Source organism: Hevea brasiliensis, chromosome 7 (assembly GCF_030052815.1).
Source record: "Hevea brasiliensis isolate MT/VB/25A 57/8 chromosome 7, ASM3005281v1, whole genome shotgun sequence".
NCBI lineage: Eukaryota > Viridiplantae > Streptophyta > Magnoliopsida > Malpighiales > Euphorbiaceae > Hevea > Hevea brasiliensis.
In genome coordinates this window covers 25908675-25933635 of record NC_079499.1, presented here as the reverse complement: position 1 = coordinate 25933635, position 24961 = coordinate 25908675, and the positions used below count along the sequence as shown (strand labels likewise).

The following is a 24961-nucleotide window of genomic DNA, read 5'->3' as shown; positions in this document are numbered from 1 at the left end:
TAAAATAATCTTTATGTAGAATTTAAATCATATTTATTCAAAAATTGGACTGAACATGAGAATTAAATACAAAACATGAATTATGAGATTTTAATCCAAACAATTGCATTTCGAAGTATCAAAACCAATTTCATAAAACCCACAGTTATATCATGCCATTCGAAACAAATATAATCTCAATAGCCAGAGGCTAAGGAGAAGTCACATCACAAGGCTAGCTAGCTCAAATATATGGGAACCCATTCTTTTTTTTCTTCTACTGGCACACACCTCAACACTTTATTTAGAGAAGGAATCAAAATTCGAAACTGATTACCCCCACTAGTCATGCTAGTGAGGTGTTCAAATATATGGTCATGACACTGTGGTTTCAAAACTTATCTTAACAATTTACTAAACATTGCCAATTCAAATATATACAAATAACTTTCAACAATTTAAATGAAAGCATCATAAATACTTCATCATAATGATGTCACAATTCAATATTTCAAATTATTCAAAACAATATGCAGAAGATAATTTATAGAAATTATACGTTGTGCACAAACCTTAAGTGAGTCACCTCTTGGCCTTGACTCGATACCTCGAATTCCTTCCCGATATTCTTTTCCACTGAAACACACATTTTCATAGTGTTTCAGTATCATAACTTAGCATAAATCCAAAAATAAATTTAAATTCACTTTTACCTAGCTCTAATGTGCTAAACTTGATGTTCTTTAAAATTTGTGTTTCGGGGTTACTATTCATGATACTATTCAAGTCAATTTGTTGACTTTCTAAGGCTTAATAGGTATGGAAATTCCAACTTCACCCACATACCACATTTTGGTTACTAAATTTGTTGGTTTTGGTTGTTTACTCAAAATCTAAGTCTTTTAGGCAAATTTGCAAATTTTCAGTTTTGGTGTCTTAAGTTGCACTATTCCATTGGTCATTTTTCTGTTAGAATTTGGCAAAACTTTCTTCATAGAAAATGTTCTCTATTGTCTTAAATTTATTCTCCTTTTTGGATCACTCCAATTGGAGTTTTTTAGCTCAAGTTATAGCCATTTGAATCATGGCTGCCGGATTGGACTTAACCCAGATTTCTGGGCACTAAACTGGTTCTGGCAGTTTTAGGTCACTAAATTTGGGTGGCCAAATGACTTGGTTAAGGGCATAATTTGGGTCTGTGTTCTTCATGAACGTTTTAGGTCTATATCTCAACTGTTCACTGGTAAACTTTCAGGGCATTTAGACCTGCCTAACCCAAGTTATGGCCAAATGAACAAACACTGTTCATTTGGTCATTTTTGTACAGGTCAGACTACATAAATCCGGATTTGGTCAATTTGTTCGCTAGGTTTTGGTCACTTTTTGGGCATGATTCCTAAACGAAAATTGTGTCATTTTGTGTCTGTTTTCATTCCCAATTGGCCTCACACCAATTGGACTTGTAAATTTTCAGTTTTGGTCCCTAAAATGGAACTTGGTTCTACTGCTTGCATACTGCCCACATTCAATCCGAATCTAAGCCAAATTCTAACACTTCCAACATACATCAATTGGTCACAAATGACCATTTTCCATCTCAAACAAGGTCAAATACACCATTTGACCATTTCTCCAAATTTTTGTCTTCTAAACCCTAGGTGCCAAAACCCTAACTACACAATTTTGAAATTTTATGCAATTTAAGTCATTATTCAACACCTACCCATATATTTCAACTCAATTATGCTATTTAATTCATCAAAACCATGAAATCTCTACTCCCTTAAGGCTAGCTGAAATTCACAATTGGTCCTCCAAAGATGTTTTCTTTTGATTTTTAAGTTGAGTTCTAGGTTAGTTAAGCTAAACACACAAACAATAAACTGAATTTTTCAACTTAAATTACTAACCTCAACTTGGATGTTAATCTTCAATTTTCTTCTTCTTTTCTTCTTTCTTTTCTTGCTCAAGCTTCTTCTCAAGTGAAGTCAACAAGGTTTTATGGACTGATTTTGGAAAAGTTAGGGTTTAATGGGGAAAACTCAAGCTTTACCAAGCTCTAATGGTGGTTTTGGCAATGGAGGATAGTGAAATGTTGAGGTTGCCGAATTTGTGGGAGAGAAGAGCTGATTTATTTTGTTTTAATTTTATGTATTTTAGGTCTTATTTTGTGTATTTGAATTGGTGAAAAATTGTGGGAAATTAAAAATTAATTTTGACATCATAATTGATGTCATCAACATGATGTAAGAAAACTTTTTCTTTTCTCTTTTTTTTTCATTTATTTTTCTTTAGTTCTTTAATTTAATTCTCGATTCTGAAATTTTCTTTTCTCTAATTTTATTTGACAGTCAGGTCAGGAGTCAGCTTCCGGGGTCAATTGACCAAATTGCCCCTTGCCGGTTCAACCCGGTTTGCAAATAATTCCATATTTCTTTCGGCTCCCTGACCTATTTATTTAACTGGCTTAACAATTCTTTTTTGTGATTTTCTCTTTTCCACTGTGTTCGTAATAGTCCTAAGGACCGTAGCGTCACATTTTACAGTTCGAAATTTGAGTTTAAATCGACTTCGCAGTTCTTTCCGAGAAGGTCACCCATCGCTGTGACTCTCAGCTCGTTTAACTTCTTATGTTCTATTTTTCTTATTTATACTTAACTAATTGACAATTACTAATTATTTGTGTTTATGGCTTATCTAGTTGTCTTAAGTGTGGTTCTAATCCCCTTAATTGTCTGGACCAGCTCCAGTCACCGGAATAGTAAAATATACCAGGCTATGCAAATAGAGGTGTTACATTAGACTTGTGGTTTATGAGATATAAATTATTTTGCATGAGCTGTCTGAGTAAGACTGATTTCTGCAAAAAATTCAGATTTTGAAGGGTTGAATGAATATTTTGATATCTCATGATCTAGAGATGATTTGATGTTAAAATTTTTACTGATATTGTATAGGGATGTCTTGAATATATGGTTAAAATTTGGGGTTTATCTGATGGTTAGATCATTATATATAAATTTGAATGCACAAGCTGCCAGATTGGGTATTAATGATTGGTGGATTTGATATTTATGATAGGAGTTTATTCCAATTTAAGGGGAAATGCTGTTGAATTTTTATTGGATATTTAATTTGGGAAAGTGAAGTTATAATTGATTATGATTATTATGGTTCTAGGAGAAATCTTGAAGAATAACAAGCTCAAGTTTGGTTTCAAAAAGGTTAGTGCTAACTCTCACATCTCTCTTCTTATTGCATGTTAGGAAGTTAAAGTGAATGAGAAATTGTTAAGAAATTCAATAAAACACTTATGTAGGAGTATGTATAAATTGTGGCAGTCAAGAGAAGGTTAGGGTTTGGATGGTTTAGTTGCAATTAAGTTTGTATATTAATGTCAATTAATATATACAAATGAATTGGAGTTGAATTTTTTTTTTTTTTTTGAGTTTGCATGAGAATGAGATTTGATCAATTAGGGTTAGTATGAAAATTGGAGATATGGTGTTTGAATGGTTAATTGAAGTTCTAATGGTCAATTAGTGACCATTTGATGAAGTTTGACCCTAAATTGGAAGTAATTGTGGCCTTGAAATTGAAAGTGGTGTGCTGCCTTGAATGCCCTACAGGTCTAGATGTGAGTCCAGCATGTTTGGGCAGCTACAACTTGGGTTGTATAAGTTCAATTGGTGCAAGGCCAATTGGACACGAAACTAGACACATAATGGCACAACATTGGTGAAGAAACCCTGCCTAGAAAACCAAACCAAGTTGACCTAAAAATTACCCTAATCCGGGTGACCAACATGCTATTCCTGGAAAATGACCAAATGAACAGTGTTTGTTCAAATGGTCATAACTCAGTGTAGACGAGTTCAATTGATCTGAAATTTTACCAGTAGAAAGCTGAGACATAGCCCTACAACTTTCATGAGGAACAAAAATCCAAATTCTGACCATAACCTAGTTAAATTGCCAACCAAACTTAGGTCACCAAATTTGGCAGAACCAAATTGTCAAGAAATTTTGGGTATAGGTCAATCCGGCCAGTTATGGTAAAATGACCATAACTTGAGCTACAAAACTCCAAATTGAGTGATTCAAAAAAAGAAATGTAATTAGATACAATAAGGAACAACTTTCATGAAGACAATATTGTTAAATTCGTACTGTGAAAATGACCAATGGAACAGTAAACTTAGTGCTTAAAATCTGAAAATTATGAATAACTAACACTAAGCTTTGAAATGGTATTGGCAACCAATACCAACAACTTTAGAATGCAAAATGTGGTATCTTGGTGAACTTAGGTTCAATAAATTCATTATGTATTAAAAAGTCAACAATTTGAGTGTGTCGACACCATATTTTGGTCGATCCCCAAAATCAATAAACTTTGAAATCGATCCGCATCACCAAGTCTCCATTCGTTTCCGATCTCTCTTCATAGGGATCTAAACCGACACCAAGTCTCCTTGCCAGACGATCACATTTCTGATCTCTCTCCAAAGAAACCGAACCAATACCAAGTTTCCGTATTGCTCAAATCCCTACCGATCTCTTGAAACAATTATTAAGTCTCTTGGCCAGTTAATCACATTTCCGATCTCTCGTCAAACGAAATCAAACAAACATTAGGTCTTCGTGCCATCCAGTTTTATTTCTGATCTCCCTTTTAAAATTTTATGGATAATCGTTTAATAAAGTTAAGGTTTTAATCCGATTAAATGATGCTTCTGATCTTAAGTGTTCAAATCAGGTTTCCAATTTTAATAATCTTAAGTCCCGTTCGGTGTTTGTTCTCAGCCGATCTCATGCTTACAATGTTTTTCTGACCTCTTATACTTGGATTAATAATCACTTTTAAGTTTGATGTTCTAATTGGTTCAGACAGTCAGGCGCTTGTACAATTTAGATTCTTTCCGATCTCATCAAGTCATTGAACAAAAGAAAGAACTTCATTTCATTTCAAAATAAAAAATACAAGTCATTCGGCTAGAGGATCACCCCCAGCCTGTTCAACATTTTGTTCACCCTCTCTATCACCCTCAGCCTCCTCCTCGCTATCCTCTTCGTTTTGGGGAGCCAGGTCCACCATCCAAGAAAAGTCCTCCTCGGGATAACGCTTCTTGAGCTAGGCCAAAAGGTCCCCATGGGTGTTCACATAAGCACCGACCTCCCTTGTTACTGCCTCTTCTTCTTTCGCTCTAAGTTCTGCAGTGAGGCGAGCGACATCAGCAGCTCGGAGTGCCCGAGCTTCTTCGAGAACATGAGTCTGCTCGGCCAATTTATCTTCATAGAATTTCATCCGCCCCTCAATTTTAGCTATATATTCTTGAGCGGATGAAAGTTGAGCTCAGGCGGAAGCCGCTTCCTGACTCACCTTTTGGATCTCCTACTTTAAATGATGAGCCTTTTCTTGGACGATATGTTGGTTCACCAAACTCTCCACACTCAGGCTCATAGTCTAGGTCAGGATATCATCGAGACTGTTCGGGGTCAGCCTATTCTGATCCTCCTGAAGGCAGATGGAGGCCCCCAAAACCTTAGCCAAACCCATATTCTCTCGAACAGTTTGGTTCATCTCCAAGGAGTGAATCAAGACCTGAGCGCCGCGGGAGAGTTTCCTCGAAGTGGGTTGGGAAGGACCCCCTTCCGCACTCGAAGCAACTGGAAGAGGTGGTGGTGGCTCTTCTTATCGAGGAGGAGACTGAACCACTTCTACTTCAGGGATTGGCGATCCCGAGGGTCGAGACGAACCTCCCTGCATCTCCCCTGGATCGTGCCTTGGCGTCTGAGAGGCCTTGGCGTACTTCATCTCCCGCACTTTTCTGGAAACCTCTCTCTTTCGCTTTTGGCTCTCCTTGGAAGCCTCGCCGCTCGCCATGCCTGCACAAAGAAAAAGTCAGTGAGTTCGCTAAGGCCCAAAGATCAGAGATATAGAAAGTACCAAGGCTGAGGTCAGAGAGTTAAAGCCCGCGTTCTTTGCCGGTAATCAACTGCATTGTCCAATGATGCAGTTCGGCCATCACCGCATCTAAACAGGAGAACTTCTGAGTGGCCGCCTGATCTTTCAGCTCCATCACCATTATGCCCTCTTCCCTATTCAGGGTGATGCACTTCGAAAGTGAGGGGCCCAGATGCAGCCAGTTACGTGGAAAACCCTTAAAATCGTTCAGAATCTTGCTCCTCAGAATAAAAAAGCGATTCTTCCAATTCTTCAGTGAGGAAGGCAGATCGGTAAAAAGCCCCCAATGCGGCTTCGCCTGAAAGAACCAATACTCGTCATCCTTTCGATGAGTTAGCCTATGTAGCTCGGCGAACACCTTCGCTGTTGGACTGAGTCCCTTAGCTCTGTAGAGACCTCTAAAGGCTACTAGGATCCGCCATGAGTTCGGATGTACTTGAGCTACACATACTTGGTGGAATTTCAGAACTTCCTTGAAGAATTCATCGAGAGGAAATCGCAGCCCAGCTTTTAATTGTTCTTCGTATATCATGATCATATCATTTTTTTCGAAGAAATGATCAGCTCAGAGATCGCCATGGCATCTGATAAGTTCGTATGAGTCAGTCCGAAAGTTATATTCTTGGCTAATCGTTTGCAGATCGGTTTCTTGAAGGATTGACGGTAGCTCATCTACAGGAAGGCTTTCTCTCCCTGAGGTATGCGTTCGTCTTAAGGGTGCCGCTTGACCACGGGCTGGAACGGAGGATGTAAGAGGTTCAGATCGCTCACTTGGTCCGACCACCTTAACTTCATCTGACGACCACGAGACGTGAACGGAAGGGGGGCTCGCCATAAGGGAAGGATACCTCTACCCTTAAACGCCAGAACCTGAAGACAATACGGGATGCCCGTACCACGGAAGAGCAGCTAACCACGAGCTGCAAAATTGTGAAGAGTTCAAATAAGAGGTCCAGAACTTACTATCCCTCAAAGTCTTAAGATGCCAAGCAAGGTCGAAAATGGAGGGGGGAGTAAATACGGCCCGATTCGGCCAGAATGCCTCCACTTCTAATCACCGAATGACCTTCTCCGCCCCAGCATCATCACCACCAGTAACAATTATCCGAACCCCGCTCCAGCTCCCAGTCACGAACACCCATGCTGTACCTTGGAACTATAACTTCCAAGTTTTCACCCAAGGAGCATTGAGCAATACACCGGCTCCTAGCCTTACTTCACCCTCGGCACCTCCTAAACCGTGCTTCACTCCTCATGAGCACTTCAAGATGACTTATGCCAGACCTTCTAGCAATGCTACTCCCCAATCAAAACCCCAGCCTGTCACTACCACAAAATCCTCCCCACTTGAGTAAGGAGTTGAGTTTATAACCCGAAGTGGGAGATGTTACGGGAGTGAAGAAAAGGAAAAGAAGAAAGGGAAAGTAAAAATGGGAGAGCCACGAGAGAATATAGAAGAGGAGGTTGAGAAAGCAGAGAAAACAGAACCTATAGAACCAAAAGCACAGGAAGAGCTGTTGCTTCAAATAATGAAGCAAAGTGAGTATGACATGGTCGAATAGTTAAGGAAGACACCTGCTCGAATTTCACTATTGTCACTGATTCTGAGCTCCGAGGTGCACCGTCAAGCCTTACAGAAAATTCTGGATCAGGCCTTTATAAACCCCAACATCACACCGGGGCAATTTGAGAAGATAGTGGGATAAATTTAGGCATCCAGTTTTGTCACTTTCTCAGAAGAAGAGATAGACCCGGCAGGCTTAAAGCACACCAAAGCTCTACATGTAATAGTAAAATGTAAAGGTTGCATAGTTGCCAAGGTACTCATTGATAATGGATCCGCACTCAACGTCTTGCCCAACGCCACCTTGGCCAGGTTGCCGGTTGACTATGGTGGTAAGAGCTTTTGACGGCACGAGGAGAGAAGTACTGGGAGACATTGACTTGCCACTCCAAATCAGCGCATGCACTTTCAATGTCACGTTCCAAGTGATGAACATTGAACCTGCATACACTATGTTGCTAGGAAGACCTTGGATCCATTCAGCAAATGCCGTACCTTCAACCCTGCATCAGAAAATTAAGTACATCATGGATGGCAGGATCATCACTGTGAAGGGGGAGGAGGCCATGCTGGTCACCAAGCCGCAATCACTTCCTTATGTGGAAGCAGCTGAGGAATCATTGGAAAGCTCTTTCCAGGCTCTTGAATTACAAGAAACCACCTCTAGAAATGAAGGGGCTATGGCTATGGTAGTGAAGGTGATGCTGAAGAATGGGTATGAGATGGGCAAGGGGTTAGGCGCTACATTATAGGAGATTGTCGAACCTATACCAGCTATCCAAAAGGTTGGTCATTGCGGTTTGGGTTATGAGGAGGACGCCCTCATGGATGTACGATTCTGGATGAGAAGTATACTTCAGGATCAGAGATTTGATCAGAAAATCAGGAAAATAAAGGTAGTCCCGAAAATCACAGAGGTCTTCACCAAGCCAGTTATTGAAAATCCGGCGGAAACTGAAGAATCACCCAATGAACCATCCATTGATGTCATCCATCTCGATTCCTTGTATGAAGCTCTAGTCTCGCCAATAGCTGAAGGGCAAGAACTGGACAACTGGACGGCAGAGGACATTTCTGTACTCAATTTCGAGTAAAGTACTTTTGGTTATCAACACTTGATCATTTTGTCCATGGTGTAATACTGTAAATGAACCATTTTCTTATGTTATAAATATTAAGGGATTAATAGCGCATTTTTACATCCAATTCTCTTTCCTTTGTTTTGCCATTTTCATAATATATTCCACTTTCATTTCTTCAGGACCATTCATCAATTAACACCTAATAATTCAATAGACTCAGAAATCCCTCTGGTTAATTTTGAAATCCCCATAACTGCCATTACTTCAAGCGATTATGAGGAAGAACTCATAAAAGAAAGGGATGAAAGAGATGGACCTTCCCTGATGCCTTGCGGGGACGAAACGCACACCGTGAATTTAGGCACAGAAGAAATAAAAAGAGAATTTAAGGTTATGGAGAGTGCAGAATTATAAGTTATGGTCAGTTTATTTAAAGAATTCCTAGACGTATTTTCATGGAGCTATGACGATATGATCGGTTTAGATCCTCAGATTGTGACACACAAGATTCCCCTAATTCCCGGAATGATCCCGGTAAAGCAGAAGCTAAAAAGAATGAACCCTGACACGCTGCTCAAAGTCAAGGATGAAGTCAAAAAGCAGTATGATGCTGGGTTTCTGGAAGTAGTCAAATATCCCCAATGGATAGCTAACATTGTCTCGATAATGAAGAAAGACAGAAGAGTCAGGGTGTGTGTTGATTATAGGGATCTTGATAAAGCAAGCCTGAAAAATGATTTCCCTCTCCTGCACATAGACGTGCTAGTAGACAATGCTGCAGGATTGGGCAAATGTTCATGTATCGATGGAGCGTCCGGGTACAATCAAATCCCCATGGATGAATAGGATAAGGAGAAAACCGCTTTTGTCACTCAGTGGGGGGTATTCTGTTATCGGGTCATGCCATTTGGCTTAAAGAATGCAGGCGCTACCTACCAACGTGCTATGGTCACATTATTCCACGATATGATGCACAAAGAAGTGGAGGAATACGTGGATGATATGATCATCAAATCCAGGGAAGGAGAAAGCCATGTGCAGGTGATAAGAAAAGTATTCGAGAGACTAAGGAAGTATCAGCTAAAATTGAACCCTGCCAAATGTGTGTTCGGAGCTAAATCTGGGAAGTTGTTGGGATTCATAGTGAGTGAGAAGGGAATAAAAGTAGATCCAAACAAAGTTCGAGCTATTCAAGAGATGCCAATTCCAAAAATAGAAAGGGAGGTACGCAGTTTCCTGGGGAAGCTGAACTACATCTCGAGATTTGTTTCCAACCTCACCGCTAAAGCTGAGCCTATCTTTAGACTACTCTAAAAGAACAACACCACTTAATGAGATTCAGTTTGTCAAGAGGCTTTCGAGAAAATTAAGCAGTACCTGTCAAATCCGCTGATACTGGTTCCTCCGATGGCAGGAATACCATTGATTCTATACATGGCTGTCCAACAGAATTCAATGGGATGTGTCTTGGGACAACATGACAATACCGGTCGAAGAGAGAGGGCTATTTATTACCTGAGCAAGAAGTTTAATGATTGCGAGTCAAGGTACTCCTTCCTAGAGAAAACTTGTTACGCATTAGCCTGGGCGGCAAATAAACTTAAACACTACATGTTAAATCATAAGACATGGCTCATCTTTAGGATGGATCCTATTAAGTATGTATTTGAAAGCCCATTTGTGCCAGGAAGGATAGCCAAATGGCAAGTCATACTCTCTCAATATGACATTGTCTATATGACTTGGAAAGCTATAAAACGCAGCGTAATCACTGATCTCCTAGCAGAAAACCCAATCCAGGATTATGAAGCCTTGGATTTTGAGTTCCCAGATGAGCATGTTAATGAAGTCGACAGCGAAGAAAAAGAGCCAGCTGATGTGTGGGAAATGTATTTTGACGGAGCTATTAATTTGTTTGGTAATGGAATTGGAGCAGTACTGGTATCACCCGATGGGAAACACTTCCCAATAGCCATCAAGTTAAGGTTTGAATGTACTAATAATGTCACAGAATACGAAGCTAGTGTGATGGGTTTACAGGCCGCCATCGAAATGAAAGTCAGGAAGTTGGAGGTATATGGAGATTCAGCCTTAATCATTTATCAAGTCAAGGGAGAATGGCAAACTAAGGATTCGAAGTTAATCCCATATTAGAAGTACATACTGGAATTGATCAATTAATTTGAAGAAATTTCTTTCACTCACCTTAGTCGGGACAAAAATCAATTTGCGGATGCCTTAGCCACCCTGGCTATCATGGCTCAAATAGAAGAAGGGCAGACGACTCAGGAATTGCAGATCAAAGCAAGGAGTGAGCCGACGTACTGCTTCATGATCGAGGAAGAAACAGATGGTAAACCTTGGTATCATGACATCCAGGTCTACATCAAAACCAGAGAATTCCCTCCAGAGGCAAGTAGAAACAAAAGAAGAATGATCCGGAGATTAGCTTTGGGATACTTCCCCAGTGGAGAAATTCTATACAAAAGGAGCTCCAACGGCGAATTGTTGAGATGCATGGATGCAAAAGAAGTAGAGAGGATCCTTTTCGAAACTCATGAGGGGAACTGTGCTACCCATACTAATGGACATATGATGGCTAAGCAAATCTTGCGACGAGGATACTTCTTGACTACTATGGAGAAGGGTTGCATTGAATACTTTCGGAAGTGTCACAAATGTCAAATCTATGCAGATTCGATAAATGTTCCGCCTCACCAATTGTTCAACCTCATCTCACCATGGCCTTTTGCAATGTGGGGAATCGACGTGATTGGTCCCATCAACCCCAAGGCATCCAATGGGCATAGATTTATCTTGGTAGCTATTGACTATTTTTCTAAATGGGTCGAAGCGACATCATATGCCCACATTACACAGAACACATTTCTCAAGTTCCTCAGAAATAATATTATCTGCCGACATAGCCTCCCCAGCGAGATCGTCACTGACAACGCCAAGAATTTGAATGGTCCGAAGATCCAAAGATTATGTGATCAATACAAAATCCGACATCTCAATTCCTCACCATACCGTCCCCAAATGAATGGAGCAGTAAAAGCCGCAAATAAAAATCTCAAGAGAATAATTTGGAAAATGACAGTCACCTATAGAGATTGGCATGATATGCTTCCCTACGCCCTTCACGCATACCGAACTTCTGTAAGGATGTCAACTGGGGCAACCCCATACTCACTGGTTTACGGGATGGAAGCTGTATTACCTATTAAAGTGGAAATTCCTTCCCTAAGAATTCTGAAGGAATCAGGGATTGATGAGTCGGAGTGGATCCAGTCAAGGTTGGACCAATTAAATTTGCTAGACGAGAAAAGGCTAGCAGCAGTGTGTCATGGGCAGTTATACCAGAGAAGAATGGCTAGGGCATTTAATAAAGGCGTTCGCCCACGTGAATTTCAACCCGGAGACCTAGTCCTGAAAAAGGTACTTCCAAATTAAAATGATGCCTGGGGTAAATGGTCACCAACTTATGAGGGACCCTATGTGGTTAAAAGGGCGTTTTCTGGTGGGGCCCTAATCTTGTCCCATATGGATGGTGAAAAATTCCCAAGACCCGTGAATGCCGACACTGTCAAGAGATATTATGCCTAAAAAAAAAAAAAGGGTAGGGGTGAAAACCCGAAAGGGCGCCCCTAGCAAAATGCGTGAAAAAGGCGAAAACCCGGAAGGGCGCTTTCTGTAAAATTAGTGAAGGGTGAAAACCTGAAAGGGCACCCTGAAAGAGCGAGTAAAAAAAAAATTTAAGGGTGAAAACCCGAAAGGGCGCCCTTAGAACCAGAAAATGGAGAAATAAGGAAGAAGATATGAGACCAAGGAAGGAAAAATAAACCATCACGGCATAAATCTTCGTTAATAGAGTACTTGAAATAATGGCAGTTAAGAGACTTCAAAGCTAACTATAAGGAATCTGTGAGATCTATCCTTGTACCCTTTTTCTTTGAAACTGTACCTTTGTTTCTCAAAACCATAATAAAGCCATAATAAAGTCATCCTTTCACTTCGATCTATCTTCTTCGCTTTTTAATCTTTCTCATATACTTACACTCTAATACTGTTTTCTATGCGCTATTAATTTGTTAAAATTTTCTTATAAGATTAGGATTTGGATATTGATAACCTCGTGTACTTTGCTAAGAAACTTGCAGGGGATGGTCGATAGCCAAAAAAAAAAAAACTAGGGGTGAAAACCCGAAAGGGCGCTTCTAGTTGAATGAACGGAAGGGAAAGTGAAAACCCGCAAGGGCGCTTTCCACAAAACAAGAAGAAAAGTCGAGAACAGAAAAGGGGCATCCTGGGAAGTGAGTAAGGAAAGGGAAGTTGTAGGACAAGTCTTGTAACTCGTCCTCCATTAATCGTTGACCTTCGGGATCCTGTTAAGTACAATTTGTCGTGGAAGAACTTCTTGTGTCAGGTTAGGCTTACTTTGTGAGCATTTTAATTTTCCAGCATTTAAATTCCTGTCATCAACCTCTGGTTCCTTGATCTAAGTTGATTTTAATTTTTCAACATTTAACAGGATCTAAGTTGATTTTAATTTTCCAGCATTTAAATTCCTTTTATCAACCTCTGATTCCTTGATCTAAGTTATTTTTAATTTTTTTAGCATTTAAATTCCTGTTATCAACCTCTGGTTCCTTGATCCAAGTTGATTTTAATTTTTCAGCATTTAAATTCCTGTTATCAACCTCTGGTTCCTTGATCCAAGTTGATTTTAATTTTTCAGCATTTAAATTCCTGTTATCAACCTCTGGTTCCTTGATCCAAGTTGATTTAATTTTCCAGCATTTAAATTCCTATCATCAACCTCTGGTTCCTTGATCCAAGTTTATTTTAATTTTCCAGCATTTAAATTCCTGTCATCAACCTCTGGTTCCTTGATCTAAGTTGATTTTAATTTTCGAGCATTTGAATTCTTGTTATCAACCTCTGGTTCCTTGATCCAAGTTGATTTTAATTCTTCAGCATTTAAATTCCTGTTATCAACCTCTGGTTCTTTGATCTAAGTTGATTTTAGTTTTTCAGCGTTTAAATTCCTGTTACCAACCTCTGGGTCGCCGACCTGAGTGGGTTTTAGTTTCCTAACTTTAAATTTGAGTTTCAAAATTTTAAATCGTTCAAAATATGGGTCTGAATCTTTGCATAATTCCTACACGGGAAATTTTTTTCCCTTCGATAGAAATTATGTAAAGAGGGGCAGCTGTCGACACCATATTTTGGTCGATCCCCGAAATCAATAAACTTTGAAATCGATCCCCATCACCAAGTCTCCATTCGTTTCCGATCTCTCCTCATAGGGATCTAAACTAACACCAAGTCTCCTTGCCAGAAGATCACATTTCTGATCTCTCTCCAAAGAAACTGAACCAATACCAAGTTTCCGTATCGCTCAAATCCCTACCAATCTCTTGAACCAATTATTAAGTCTCTTGGCCAGTTAATCACATTTTCGATCTCTCGTCAGACGAAATCAAACCAACATTAGGTCTTCGTGCCATCCAGTTTTATTTTCGATCTCCCTTTTAAAATTTTTATGGATAATCGTTTAATAAAGTTAAGGTTTTAATCCGGTTTAATGATGCTTCCGATCTTAAGTGTTAAAATCAGGTTTCCAATTTTAATAATCTTAAGTCTCGTTCGGTGTTTGTTCTCAGCCGATCTCATGCTTACAATGTTCTTTCGACCTCTTATACTTGGATTAATAATCACTTTTAAGTTTGATGTTCTAATTGGTTTAGACAGTCAGGCACTTGTACAATTTAGATTCTTTTCGATCTCATCAAGTCATTGAACAAAATAAAGAACTTCATTTCATTTCAAAATAAAAAATACAAGTCATTTGGCTGGAGGATCACCCCCAGCCTGTTCAACATTTTGTTCACCCTCTCTATCACCCTCAGCCTCCTCCTCGCTATCCTCTTCGTCTTGGGGAGCCAGGTCCACCATCTAGGAAAATTCCTCCTCAGAATAACGCTTCTTGAGCTCGGCCAAAAGGTCCCCATGGGTGTTCACATAAGCACCGGCCTCCCTCATCACTGCCTCTTCTTCTTTCGCTCTAAGTTCTGCAGTGAGGCGAGCAACATCAGCAGCTCGGTGCGCCCGAGCTTCTTCGAGAACATGAGTCTACTCGGCCAATTTATCTTCATAGAATTTCATCTGCCCCTCAATTTCAGCTATATATTCTCGAGCGGATGAAAGTTAAGCTCAGGCGGAAGCCGCTTCCTGACCCACCTTTTGGATCTCCTGCTTTAAATGATGAGCCTTTTCCCGGACGATATGTTGGTTCACCAAACTCTCAACGCTCAAGCTCATAGTCTGGGTCAGGATATTGTCAAGACTGTTTGGGGTCAGCCTATTCCGATCCTCCTGAAGGCAGATGGAGGCCCCCAAAACCTTAGCCAAACCCGGATTCTCTCGAACAATTCGGTTCTTCTCCAAGGAGTGAATCAAGACCTGAGCACCACGGGAGAGTGTCCTCGAAGTGGGTTGGGAAGGACCCCCTTCCACACTCGAAGCAACTGGAGGAGGTGGTGGCGGCAGTTCTTGTCGAGGAGGAGATCAAACCACTTCTACTTCAGGGATCGGCGGTCCCGAGGGTCGGGACGAACCTACCTGCATCTCCCCTGGATGGTGCCTTGGCGTCTGAGAGGCCTCGGCGTACTTCATCTCCCGCACTTTTCTGGAAACCTCTCTCTTTCGCTTTTTGCTCTCCTTGGAAGCCTCGCCGCTGGCCATGCCTGCACAAAGAAAAAGTCAGTGAGTTCGCTAAGGCCCAAAGATCAGAGATATAGAAAGTACCGAGGCCGAGGTTAGAGAGTTGAAGCCCACGTTCTTTGCCGGTAATCAGCTGCATTATCCAATGATGCAGTTCGGCCGTCATCGCATCTAAACAGGAGAACTTCTGAGTGGCCACCTGATCTTTTAGTTCCATCACCATTATGCCCTCTTCCCTATTCAGGGTGATGCACTTCGAAAGTGAGGGGCCCAGATGCAACCAGTTACGTGGGAAACCCTTAAAACCGTTCGGAATCTTGCTCTTCAGAATAAAGAAGCAATTCTTCCAATTCTTCAGTGAGGAAGGCAGATCGGTAAAAAGCCCGCAATGCGGCTTCGCCTGAAAGAACCAATACTCGTCATCCTTTCGACGAGTTAGCCTATGTAGCTCGGCGAACACCTTAGCTGTTGGACTGAGTCCCTTAGCTCGGCATAGACCTCTGAAGGCTACTAGGATCCGCCATGAGTTCGGATGTACTTGAGCTACACATACTTGGTGGAATTTCAGAACTTCCTTGAAGAAGTCATCGAGAGGAAACCGCAGCCTGGCTTTTAATTGTTCTTCGTATATCATGATCATATCATTTTCTTCGAAGAAATGATCGGCTCGGAGATTGCCATGGCATCTGATGAGTTCGTATGAGTCGGTCCGAAGGTTATATTCTTGGCTAATCATCTTCAGATCGGTTTCTTGAAGGATTGACGATAGCTCATTTACAGGAAGGCTTTCTCTCCCTGAGGTATGCGTTCGTCTTAAGGGTGCCGCTTGACCACGGGCTGGAACGGAGGATGTAAGAGGTTCAGATCGCTCACTTGGTCCGACCACCTCAACTTCATCTGACGACCACGAGTAAAATCGAGTCTCAGATTAGCAAACGAAATAGAGCGAGTATTGTCTGCTGAAAGGTACTGGTAAGGCAATCACATAGGAGATCGGTAAAAATTCAGTCTGGTATCCCCTATCTAGGCACAAGGTACCAATGAGTTAAAAGAAGCCTAATCTGGGTTCCCAGTGTCTTCGGATGCCAGAACCCTTAGCCTAAGGTCCTCACGCGATACGATCATAACTAAACTTCAAGAGGTCGGGGGAGTGTTCTTACCTGATCCTCATCCAAACCAAATAGGAGATCGAAGGAGAGTTCTTATCCAAGATCCTTTATCAAAACTCTAAAATTGCATATTAAAAAAGATCGGAGGAGAGTTCTTATCCGATTTTCAATCAAAACTTTTAACAAATACTTAAAGAGATCAGAGGAGAGTTCTTATCCGATTCTCAATTAAAAGTTTAAATAAATATTTAAAGAGATCGGAGGAGAGTTCTTATCCAATTCTCAATTAAAAGTTTAAATAAATATTTAAAGAGATCGGAGGAGAGTTCCTATCCGATCTTCAATCAAAATTTTTAATAATTATTTAAAGAGATCGAAGGAGAGTTCTTATTCGATTCTCAACCAAAATTTTAATAAATATTAAAAGAGATCAGAGGAGAGTTCTTATCCGATTCTCAATCAAAATTTTAAGGAATATTAAAAAGAGATCGGAGGAGAGTTCTTATCCAATTCTCAACCAAAATATATGGAGATCGGAGGAGAGTTCTTATCCGAGATCCTTCATTCAAACTTTAAATAAATTATCCCCAGAGATCGGGAAAAGCCTTTACCCGGATTTTCTCAAATCCAAACTAAAATAGCACAATACGCAAAGTAACCCCCTAAACAAAAACTGATACGCAACACCAACTCACTAAGGGTCATCTCATTTATTTATGTATCTGGGTAACCCGAACCAGTGAAAAATTAAATATTCTCTTTTATCAAAGGGATTAACATCTTCATTCTAACCCCCCTAACTACCGATTTTAATTTATAAAGGGCATAATGTCAAATCTGTTTGCCCTCATAGAGGGATGAGGCGGGGTGCCTAACACCTTCCCCGCCCGTATACGGACCACGAACCTAGAATCTTTGTTTTCGAAGTGGTTTCATTTTAATTTATTTTCACAAATGGTTTTCTTTAATTTCCCTCAAAAATTAAAGTGGCGACTCCTCACTTTTTCCACTTTGGTGAGTGCTTGTCCAGGCAACCGCAAAATACCTTGCGACAGAGTGAATAGTAATGTGAATAGTAATATAAAGATACAAAGTGTAAGAACTATATTGTTAAAGGGAAATTAAGGCCATAAATTTGAAATCCATGAAATGTTCATGGATTGCTTGAAACATAAAAAGTAAGTCACCTAATTGATGTGAATAGGTAATTAGGGCTTATATGCCCATCACGAATAGAATTCATAAAATATATAAATGAGAAAGGAAAAATGTTTTGAATACAATGGTACATGTGAATCATTGTTTTGAATTGTGATCAATATGAATAACATAATGAATAAATAAATGAACCATATTAATGTATGAATGAGACATTAGTTCTCATTATTGTAGAAAGAAAAAGTACTTTGAGTACAATGCTATAAAAGGATAATTGATGTGAATTGTGATCATATAAATGATCAAATGAATGTATAAATTATAATTGAAATTTATCATGAAATAATAAAGTCATAAAACACAATATATTAATATTTAATGATATTATGTACCATTGTATTGCCTAGACATGCGTGTCAGATTGCATAGTTTGGCAAGCCAATAGAGTATTGTTATAGCAGTACTGCGAAAGGCTTTATGCCTGTATTCAAGGCTTTATGTCTGTATTCATGGTTTCATGCCCGTATTTATGGTTTTTATGCCCGTATTCATGGCTTTTATGCCTGATTATGTGTTATCATGACTTTTTAGTCATACTGACTGCATACGTGATTGACGTTCCGCGTCCCATGGTATGATGGCCCGAAGCACCGCGGTGTCCAGTGCCAACGACCCGTTATCCAGTTTAGTCAGCCTGTCATAGGTTACTTGGGCAGTCTAATTTATTAAAATAAGTTATGAATATTAGCAATTAAAAATGCTAGAAAGCAAATAAATGAGTAAGAAATTCTGAAATAAATTAGATTAGCTAAGAAATTCTGAAATAAATTAGATTAGCTCCAAAAATTTGTTTCTTAGAATGGTCTGAAGTAAATTAAATTAGTTCCAAAAAAAATTTAAATATAACGAAATGATTGTAAACAACTTAGAAAGTATCAAGTAAGTGATAAAATGACTAGTAGAAGAATTATAACTTAAATAATATTACAAATGTGACTTACATAAGAATATAAGTATAAGTTTAAATTTTAGATTATTCGTATCTGGTACATTATTAATGCAAATTTCTGAACTGAGCACCTCCAAAGAAGAACATGGTAGGATAGAGGACAGTTAATATTAGAAACTAAATTAATTATAAATCTAAATTATTCAAACTATAGTTTATTTCTACCTTTATTTGTATATTATTATTTTCTTGCTATATTATTGCACCACTAAGTAGCAATACTTAGCGCGATGGATTCGTTTCCTCAAGCAGGTACTGAAGTTAGAGCCCAGTGAATACTAAATAGATATTTTGGAGTTCTGATCTGCAAAGTGTTCCAGGTTGTCATCTCCTTAGCAATGCATGTAGATAGGGCCCATATCGATCATATTATGTATTTTGTACATTATAATTAGTTATTATTTGTAATATAAATTATGAATTGTATGTTGAAATACCGATTATGGAACTGTAATTAATTTGTAGATCATGTAAATTATGAATTTATGTAATCAGTTTATAAATCATGTAAATTAATGAAACTTGAGAACTTATATATATATAAATTGTGCATGAATGGAAATGCATGGAAATGAATATGAAATTGAGATATATGAATGAGATTTGAATAATGAGAATAATTTAAAATTTCAAGCAGATGAATAGTAAAATATGTCAACTGATAATAAAATAGGGGAAACTCCGCTGGTTTCTCCGTCGAAAAATAATTGATATTAAAATATAACGAGATCAAATTATTAAAGGAATAAAGTAAGATAAGATAGGGTGCTTCGGCACCGAATGTAGCACACTTTGCTCGGTTACATTGTAGTCGGGTGAGGGGTGTTACAGAATGGGCAATTGTAAATAAACTATATAAAAATATATTAACCAAACTAAAAATATCAAATAATAAAAACATTCCAGAATCAAGGGCTCACAGTTCAATCAATTATGGATCTATCTAACCTATTCAATAAATTGAGAATTATTACTTTGAAGGAAATTAATCCTAAGTTACCTCAAGTCTTCTCTCAAAAGCACTCAAGTTATATCTTAATTAACTTAAACTCTACTTTCGTGGCGATTAAATTAATTAAAACCCTTTAAAATCTTTGATTAATTATAAACTCCATATTGAATCTTAGCTTATCTCTAAGTTTAAAATCTTAATTTTTCAATATTAATCTTCACCTTTCAGTTTTTAATTAATATCTAGCATCAAAACTAAGCAAAGTTTAACACATAGCATTAATAATTTCCTTTTTAAGCAAATGGGTATAGGTTATCATGAAGATTAGCTTGTGCGCTTAGACTCTTTGCAAGGAGTTATGTAGGAGAAGCTTCTTTAAGAGTTTTGGTACATTGTAACTATAGTTCATTAAATGCTTGTGGGTCCTAGTGAGGGTGCAAGTCAAACTTTGATGCCATGATCATACTAGATTCCCTTAATTGCATTTTTAGCTTTGTAAGGGTAGAGAGGTGAGTCGTATTTTAACTAATTATTTTATATTATACCATAAAATATCTGAGCATGAACCATCTTAATTAGAACAGACCTAAACTAAATCAGAAAATTTTATTGCATAAGAAAGTTCAGGCATTTGTGTCACCAGTAATCTCCACAAGAACAAATTCCATCCTTAAAATGATGAAAACGATTTGTATCCCGGATAACTATCTCCCTATTTACAAGCTTTGATATAAACTTGGTTGCTGCATGGCAGTTTACGCATGCTCGAAGATTCTTCGTTATCCTAAGTTTAGTTCCTGGAGGAGTACTGATAAGCCCATAAGCAATTGCTAGCCTTTCACTATGATTACAAAGTGTTTCTTCAATTTCTTCATCATTCAAATCATGCAGAACAGATTCTTTATGCGGAGAAAATCCAGCTTCTTTTAACTTTCTTTCTAAATTCTGAAGCTCCTCAAAAATCTCATTGGATCTTGGATGTGATCTATCTCCAAATTGAAACGCCTGAAGCTTTCCATTGATCTCAATTACACTGTGGCTCACGTCCTTGCCCAGTCCTTTCTGCCTCATTAACACTCGTACCTTCACAACACGATCCCACAAGCGAGCTGAGGCATAAAGATTTGACAGCTGAACATAATGCCCCGTGTTAAATGGATCTAATGAGAAAAGCTGCTCAGCAGCATACTCTCCTAGTGTCACATTGTGATGGATCTTGCATGCGCTCAGAAGAGCTCCCCATACACTTACACCTGGTTCAATTGGCATATTTCTGATAAAACCATAAGCTCGATCTGAATACCCTTTACGGCCAAGAAGATCAACCACACAGGCATAATGCTGGTGGCGTGGTTCAATTCCATAGTCCCTCATGTGATGGAAAAGTTTCCATCCTTCTTCCACAAGACCTGAATTTTTGCATGCTGTGAGGAGCCCAACAAAAGTGACATCATTTGGGCAAACCCCAGCTTGCCTCATTGCTTCAAAAAGATCAATGGATTCTTGGCCACAACCATGCAATCCATATCCCACAATCATTGCACTCCACAGAACGACATCTTTATCCAGTGATTTATCAAAAACACTGCGAGCCAAATCAACACTACCACATTTTGCAAACATGTCAATGAGGGCAGAGTTAACAAAAACATCTTTTCTAAATTCAGTCCTACTGACATAATCACTCATCCATCTTGCTAATTTAAGAGATCCCATTTGAGCACAAGCCAAGATGCCAGAAGTCACAGTAATAGAATCTGGTCTGAAGTTCTTAGTTATCATATGACGAAAGAGCTCCAAAGCTTCCTCAGCATAACCATTCTTTGCATAACCAGAAATCATTGCATTCCACAAGATCAAATTTGGGACATCCACCTGATCGAAAAACATCCTAGCAAATCTAACCTGCCCACATTTTGCATACATGGCAGTTAGTGAGATGAGCAAATCAATCTCAAATTCAAGGCCCATTTTAATAACAAAACCATGAATGGATTTGCCATGTTCCAAGTCCTCTACTTCTGTATATGCCTTAAGAACACTCACGAGAGCAATCCAATCAGGTTTGACATTCATTTTTCTCATTTGACTGAAAATTCTCAAAGCTTCAACAGGCTCCCCATTCTGTGCATACCCAGAAATTAGAGAAGTCCAAGAAACAATTGTCCTATCACTTAACCCATCAAAAACAACATTAGCTTTCAGAATCTGACCGCATTTTGCATAAAATGCAACAAGGCCATTCTGTACAAACACATCAGCTTCAAATCCATACCTGAAAACCTGCCCATGTACCCTCCGGCCCACATCAAGTGCCAGCAGGGCACTACAAGCTTTGAGGACAAGAGGGAAAGTGAAACCATCAGGACTCACCCATGCCATTTGCATTCTCGAATACATTTCAATAGCATCACCAAACAAACTGTGTCTCGAATAACATCTAATGATCGCATTCCACAAAAACACATCTGGGTCAGGAAAACAATCAAACACCTTACGCGCATAGCAAATTCCACCCAGATTCATACTACAATTAACGAGTTTAGTAATCAGGAAACCACTATACTGCAATGCAGATACTAATAACTGGGCATGAATTTGATTTAAGTGGCTTTCGTGGACTGAATTATCAACCAGAGATGCGTAGGAAGTGACAGGGTCGAAGCCACAGTAGAAATGGTCATTGCCGAAGAAGGTGTTTGTATGGATACCCAAAGAAGAAGAATAGACAGTGAGAAATTTGAAAGCACTCGCGGGAAATTCATTTCTAAGGAGGGAAAGACTCAGAGCCATAACTTGTATTCTCTTGTCATCGGACAAAAAGTAGCCGTTGGACTAGAAGGTATGTAATTGGGAAAATAATTTTACTCCGTTGCTCTTCAGTCCCTCTATATAACTTGATATTAAATTGCTATTGTATTTTACTCTAAAAGATTGTACTACGTACAAATTTAATAAAGATTATTTTTTATATTTAATTTAAATTTTAATATTTTGTTTCTTATTAAAATTATTTTTATTTTTTTTTAAATATTATCATTAAAATTTGTAACATACAATTATAATACTTTTAATATTTACATATTCATTTCAATTTTTTAACAAAATTATATTTTTTTATCACTTTTATAAAATAATAATTATAAATTACGTAATTTATTATTTTATATTTTAAAATTATAAATTTAACATAATTAATTAAAGGAAAAAATTAAAATATTAATTTAAATTTTAACATTTTACTTTTTATTAAAAATATTTTTAATACTTCTATTTAAATTTATCATTAAAATATATAACTGCTAACTATAATACTCTCATTCAATATTTTATTTTTAATATTTATATATCCAATTTAATATTTTAATAATTGTATTTTTATCACTTTTATAAAATAGTAGCCATAAATTACAAATCAATGTTAACACAATTGTATAAAAGGAAAAAAATTAAAATATTAACATAATAACAGAACATTAATTAAAAAGTCAAATTCTTTTTAAAAATGCAAGATCATGCAGTAGATCTATCTCAGCCATCTGTATCAAATGATGCTCTGCTTGTGCTAGCAGACACTGAAACCACTTCAAAGATTTCTCTCCTACACCAGTGAAATATGTATAATACAAACATAACCAGGCTCTGATACCAAGATAAACCGGGAGCCCTTACCACATATATAAAAACTAAAGGAAATATATATTGTGTTTTTCAAACTACAAAGATTAAATGAGGTAAATTACACTAACTATCCCTAAACTTAAGGTTGTTTCACTTTTAAACTTTAATTTGTTATAGTAAAATTACTTAATTTTAATTTTATTTCAAAAAAATTTCTCTAATATGTAATACTAGATTTCTAAGTTAAAAGGGATAAAATCCTCTCTCAAAATTAAATTACCATTTTATCTATTTTCCATTCTCTTTCTCTCTCTCTCTTACCTCTATTATAATGCCAAAAAAATCCAAATGTATTATGACTATCTGATTAATGAAAATTTTGCAAATTAAATTTATTAAAGTGTGTAATTTCAGGATAGATTAAGATTTCTTACCGATTCCTGTGACACTAGAAATTTATTGCTAAGTGTCACATTATGTGATGGTATGTTTGAAATATGACCTAGGAGAAAATAATATTGAATTAATGGTTGAAGTGTACTCCATGCGTCTTATTTCAATAACTGTTTTAAAGTTTTTGTAAAAAATTAAGAAAATACATCATTTTTATATAAAAAAAAAATATGAATAATAGATTACAATATTCTTATAGTGTCAATGGATTGTAGAAGGGTATTAAAAAAAATAAATTCATTAAGAATAATAATAAACAAGAATAAAGTTAAAAAAATAATTAATATTTTTTAATTTTTAAAATAATAAATAAAGTGAGATAAAATTTTTTTCCTAAATTATTTATTATAATGGGACGGAGTGTAACACCCCTATTTGCATAGCCTTGTATATTTCACTGTTTCGTTGATCAGTGTCGGTCCGAACAATTAAAGGAATTAGAACCACATCTAAGACACCTAGTTAAGCCTTGAACACAAATAATTAGTAATTGCCAAATAGTTAAGTATAAAAAAAGAAAAATAGAACAGAAAAAGTTAAATGAGCCGGAGTCACAGCGATGGGTGACTTCTTGGGAATGACTGCGAGGTCAATCTAAACTCAATTTTCGAATAGTAAAATGTGACGCTGCGGTCCTTAGGAGTATTGCAAACACAGTGAAAAAGAGAAAATTACGAAAAAGAATTATTAAGCAGATCAAATAATTAGGTCAGGGATCTAGAAGAATTATCGAATAACTTGCAAACCGGATTGAACAGGCAATGGGCGATTTAGTCAATTCATCCCTAGAGCTGACACTTGACCTAACTGTCCAATAAAATTGGAGAAAAGAAAATTTTGAGATTGAGAATTAAATTAAAGAATTAATGAAAAAATAAATGCAAAAGAAAAAATAAATGCAAAAGAAAAAAAAATTGAAAAAGTTTATTTACATTACTTGGATGACATCATCATGATGTCAAAATACAATTTTAATTTTCCTACATAATTGACTAAGTCAAATAAAGTTAAATAGACATAAAATAACAAAAAAGAAAAGAAAAAAAATCATTTTGTTTCTTCTTCCTTCATATGTGCCGCCCACTCTCTTTTCCCTTCCTCATCTCTTCCATTTTTTCCGCCATGAAAGCTTGTTTTAAAGCTTTCTAAACCAAAAATTCAGCCATACATTTTGAGGTTTCCTTAGTTAAAACTTGTCCTTGGGTCTTGATTTGAAGATTGAAAGTGAAAAAAAATGGAAAATTGGAGAGTTTGAGAAGATAGAAAAAGCTTCATTTGAGGTAAGTAATCGAATTTGGAAATCTTAGTTTATTTGTTGTGTTTGTATCTTAATTAAA

At 37.6% G+C, this 24961-nt stretch overlaps 1 protein-coding gene across 1 annotated transcript; it reads right to left on the bottom strand.

The window, feature by feature from the left end:
* Positions 1-20137: 20137 nt before the first annotated feature.
* On the bottom strand, positions 20138-22465 carry LOC110669434 (pentatricopeptide repeat-containing protein At3g12770). Its single transcript, XM_021831107.2, has one exon. The coding sequence runs from the start codon at positions 22341-22343 to the stop codon at positions 20187-20189; it is 2157 nt and encodes a 718-aa protein (XP_021686799.2). The 5' UTR covers positions 22344-22465; the 3' UTR covers positions 20138-20186.
* Between the last annotated feature and the right edge of the window lie 2496 nt (positions 22466-24961).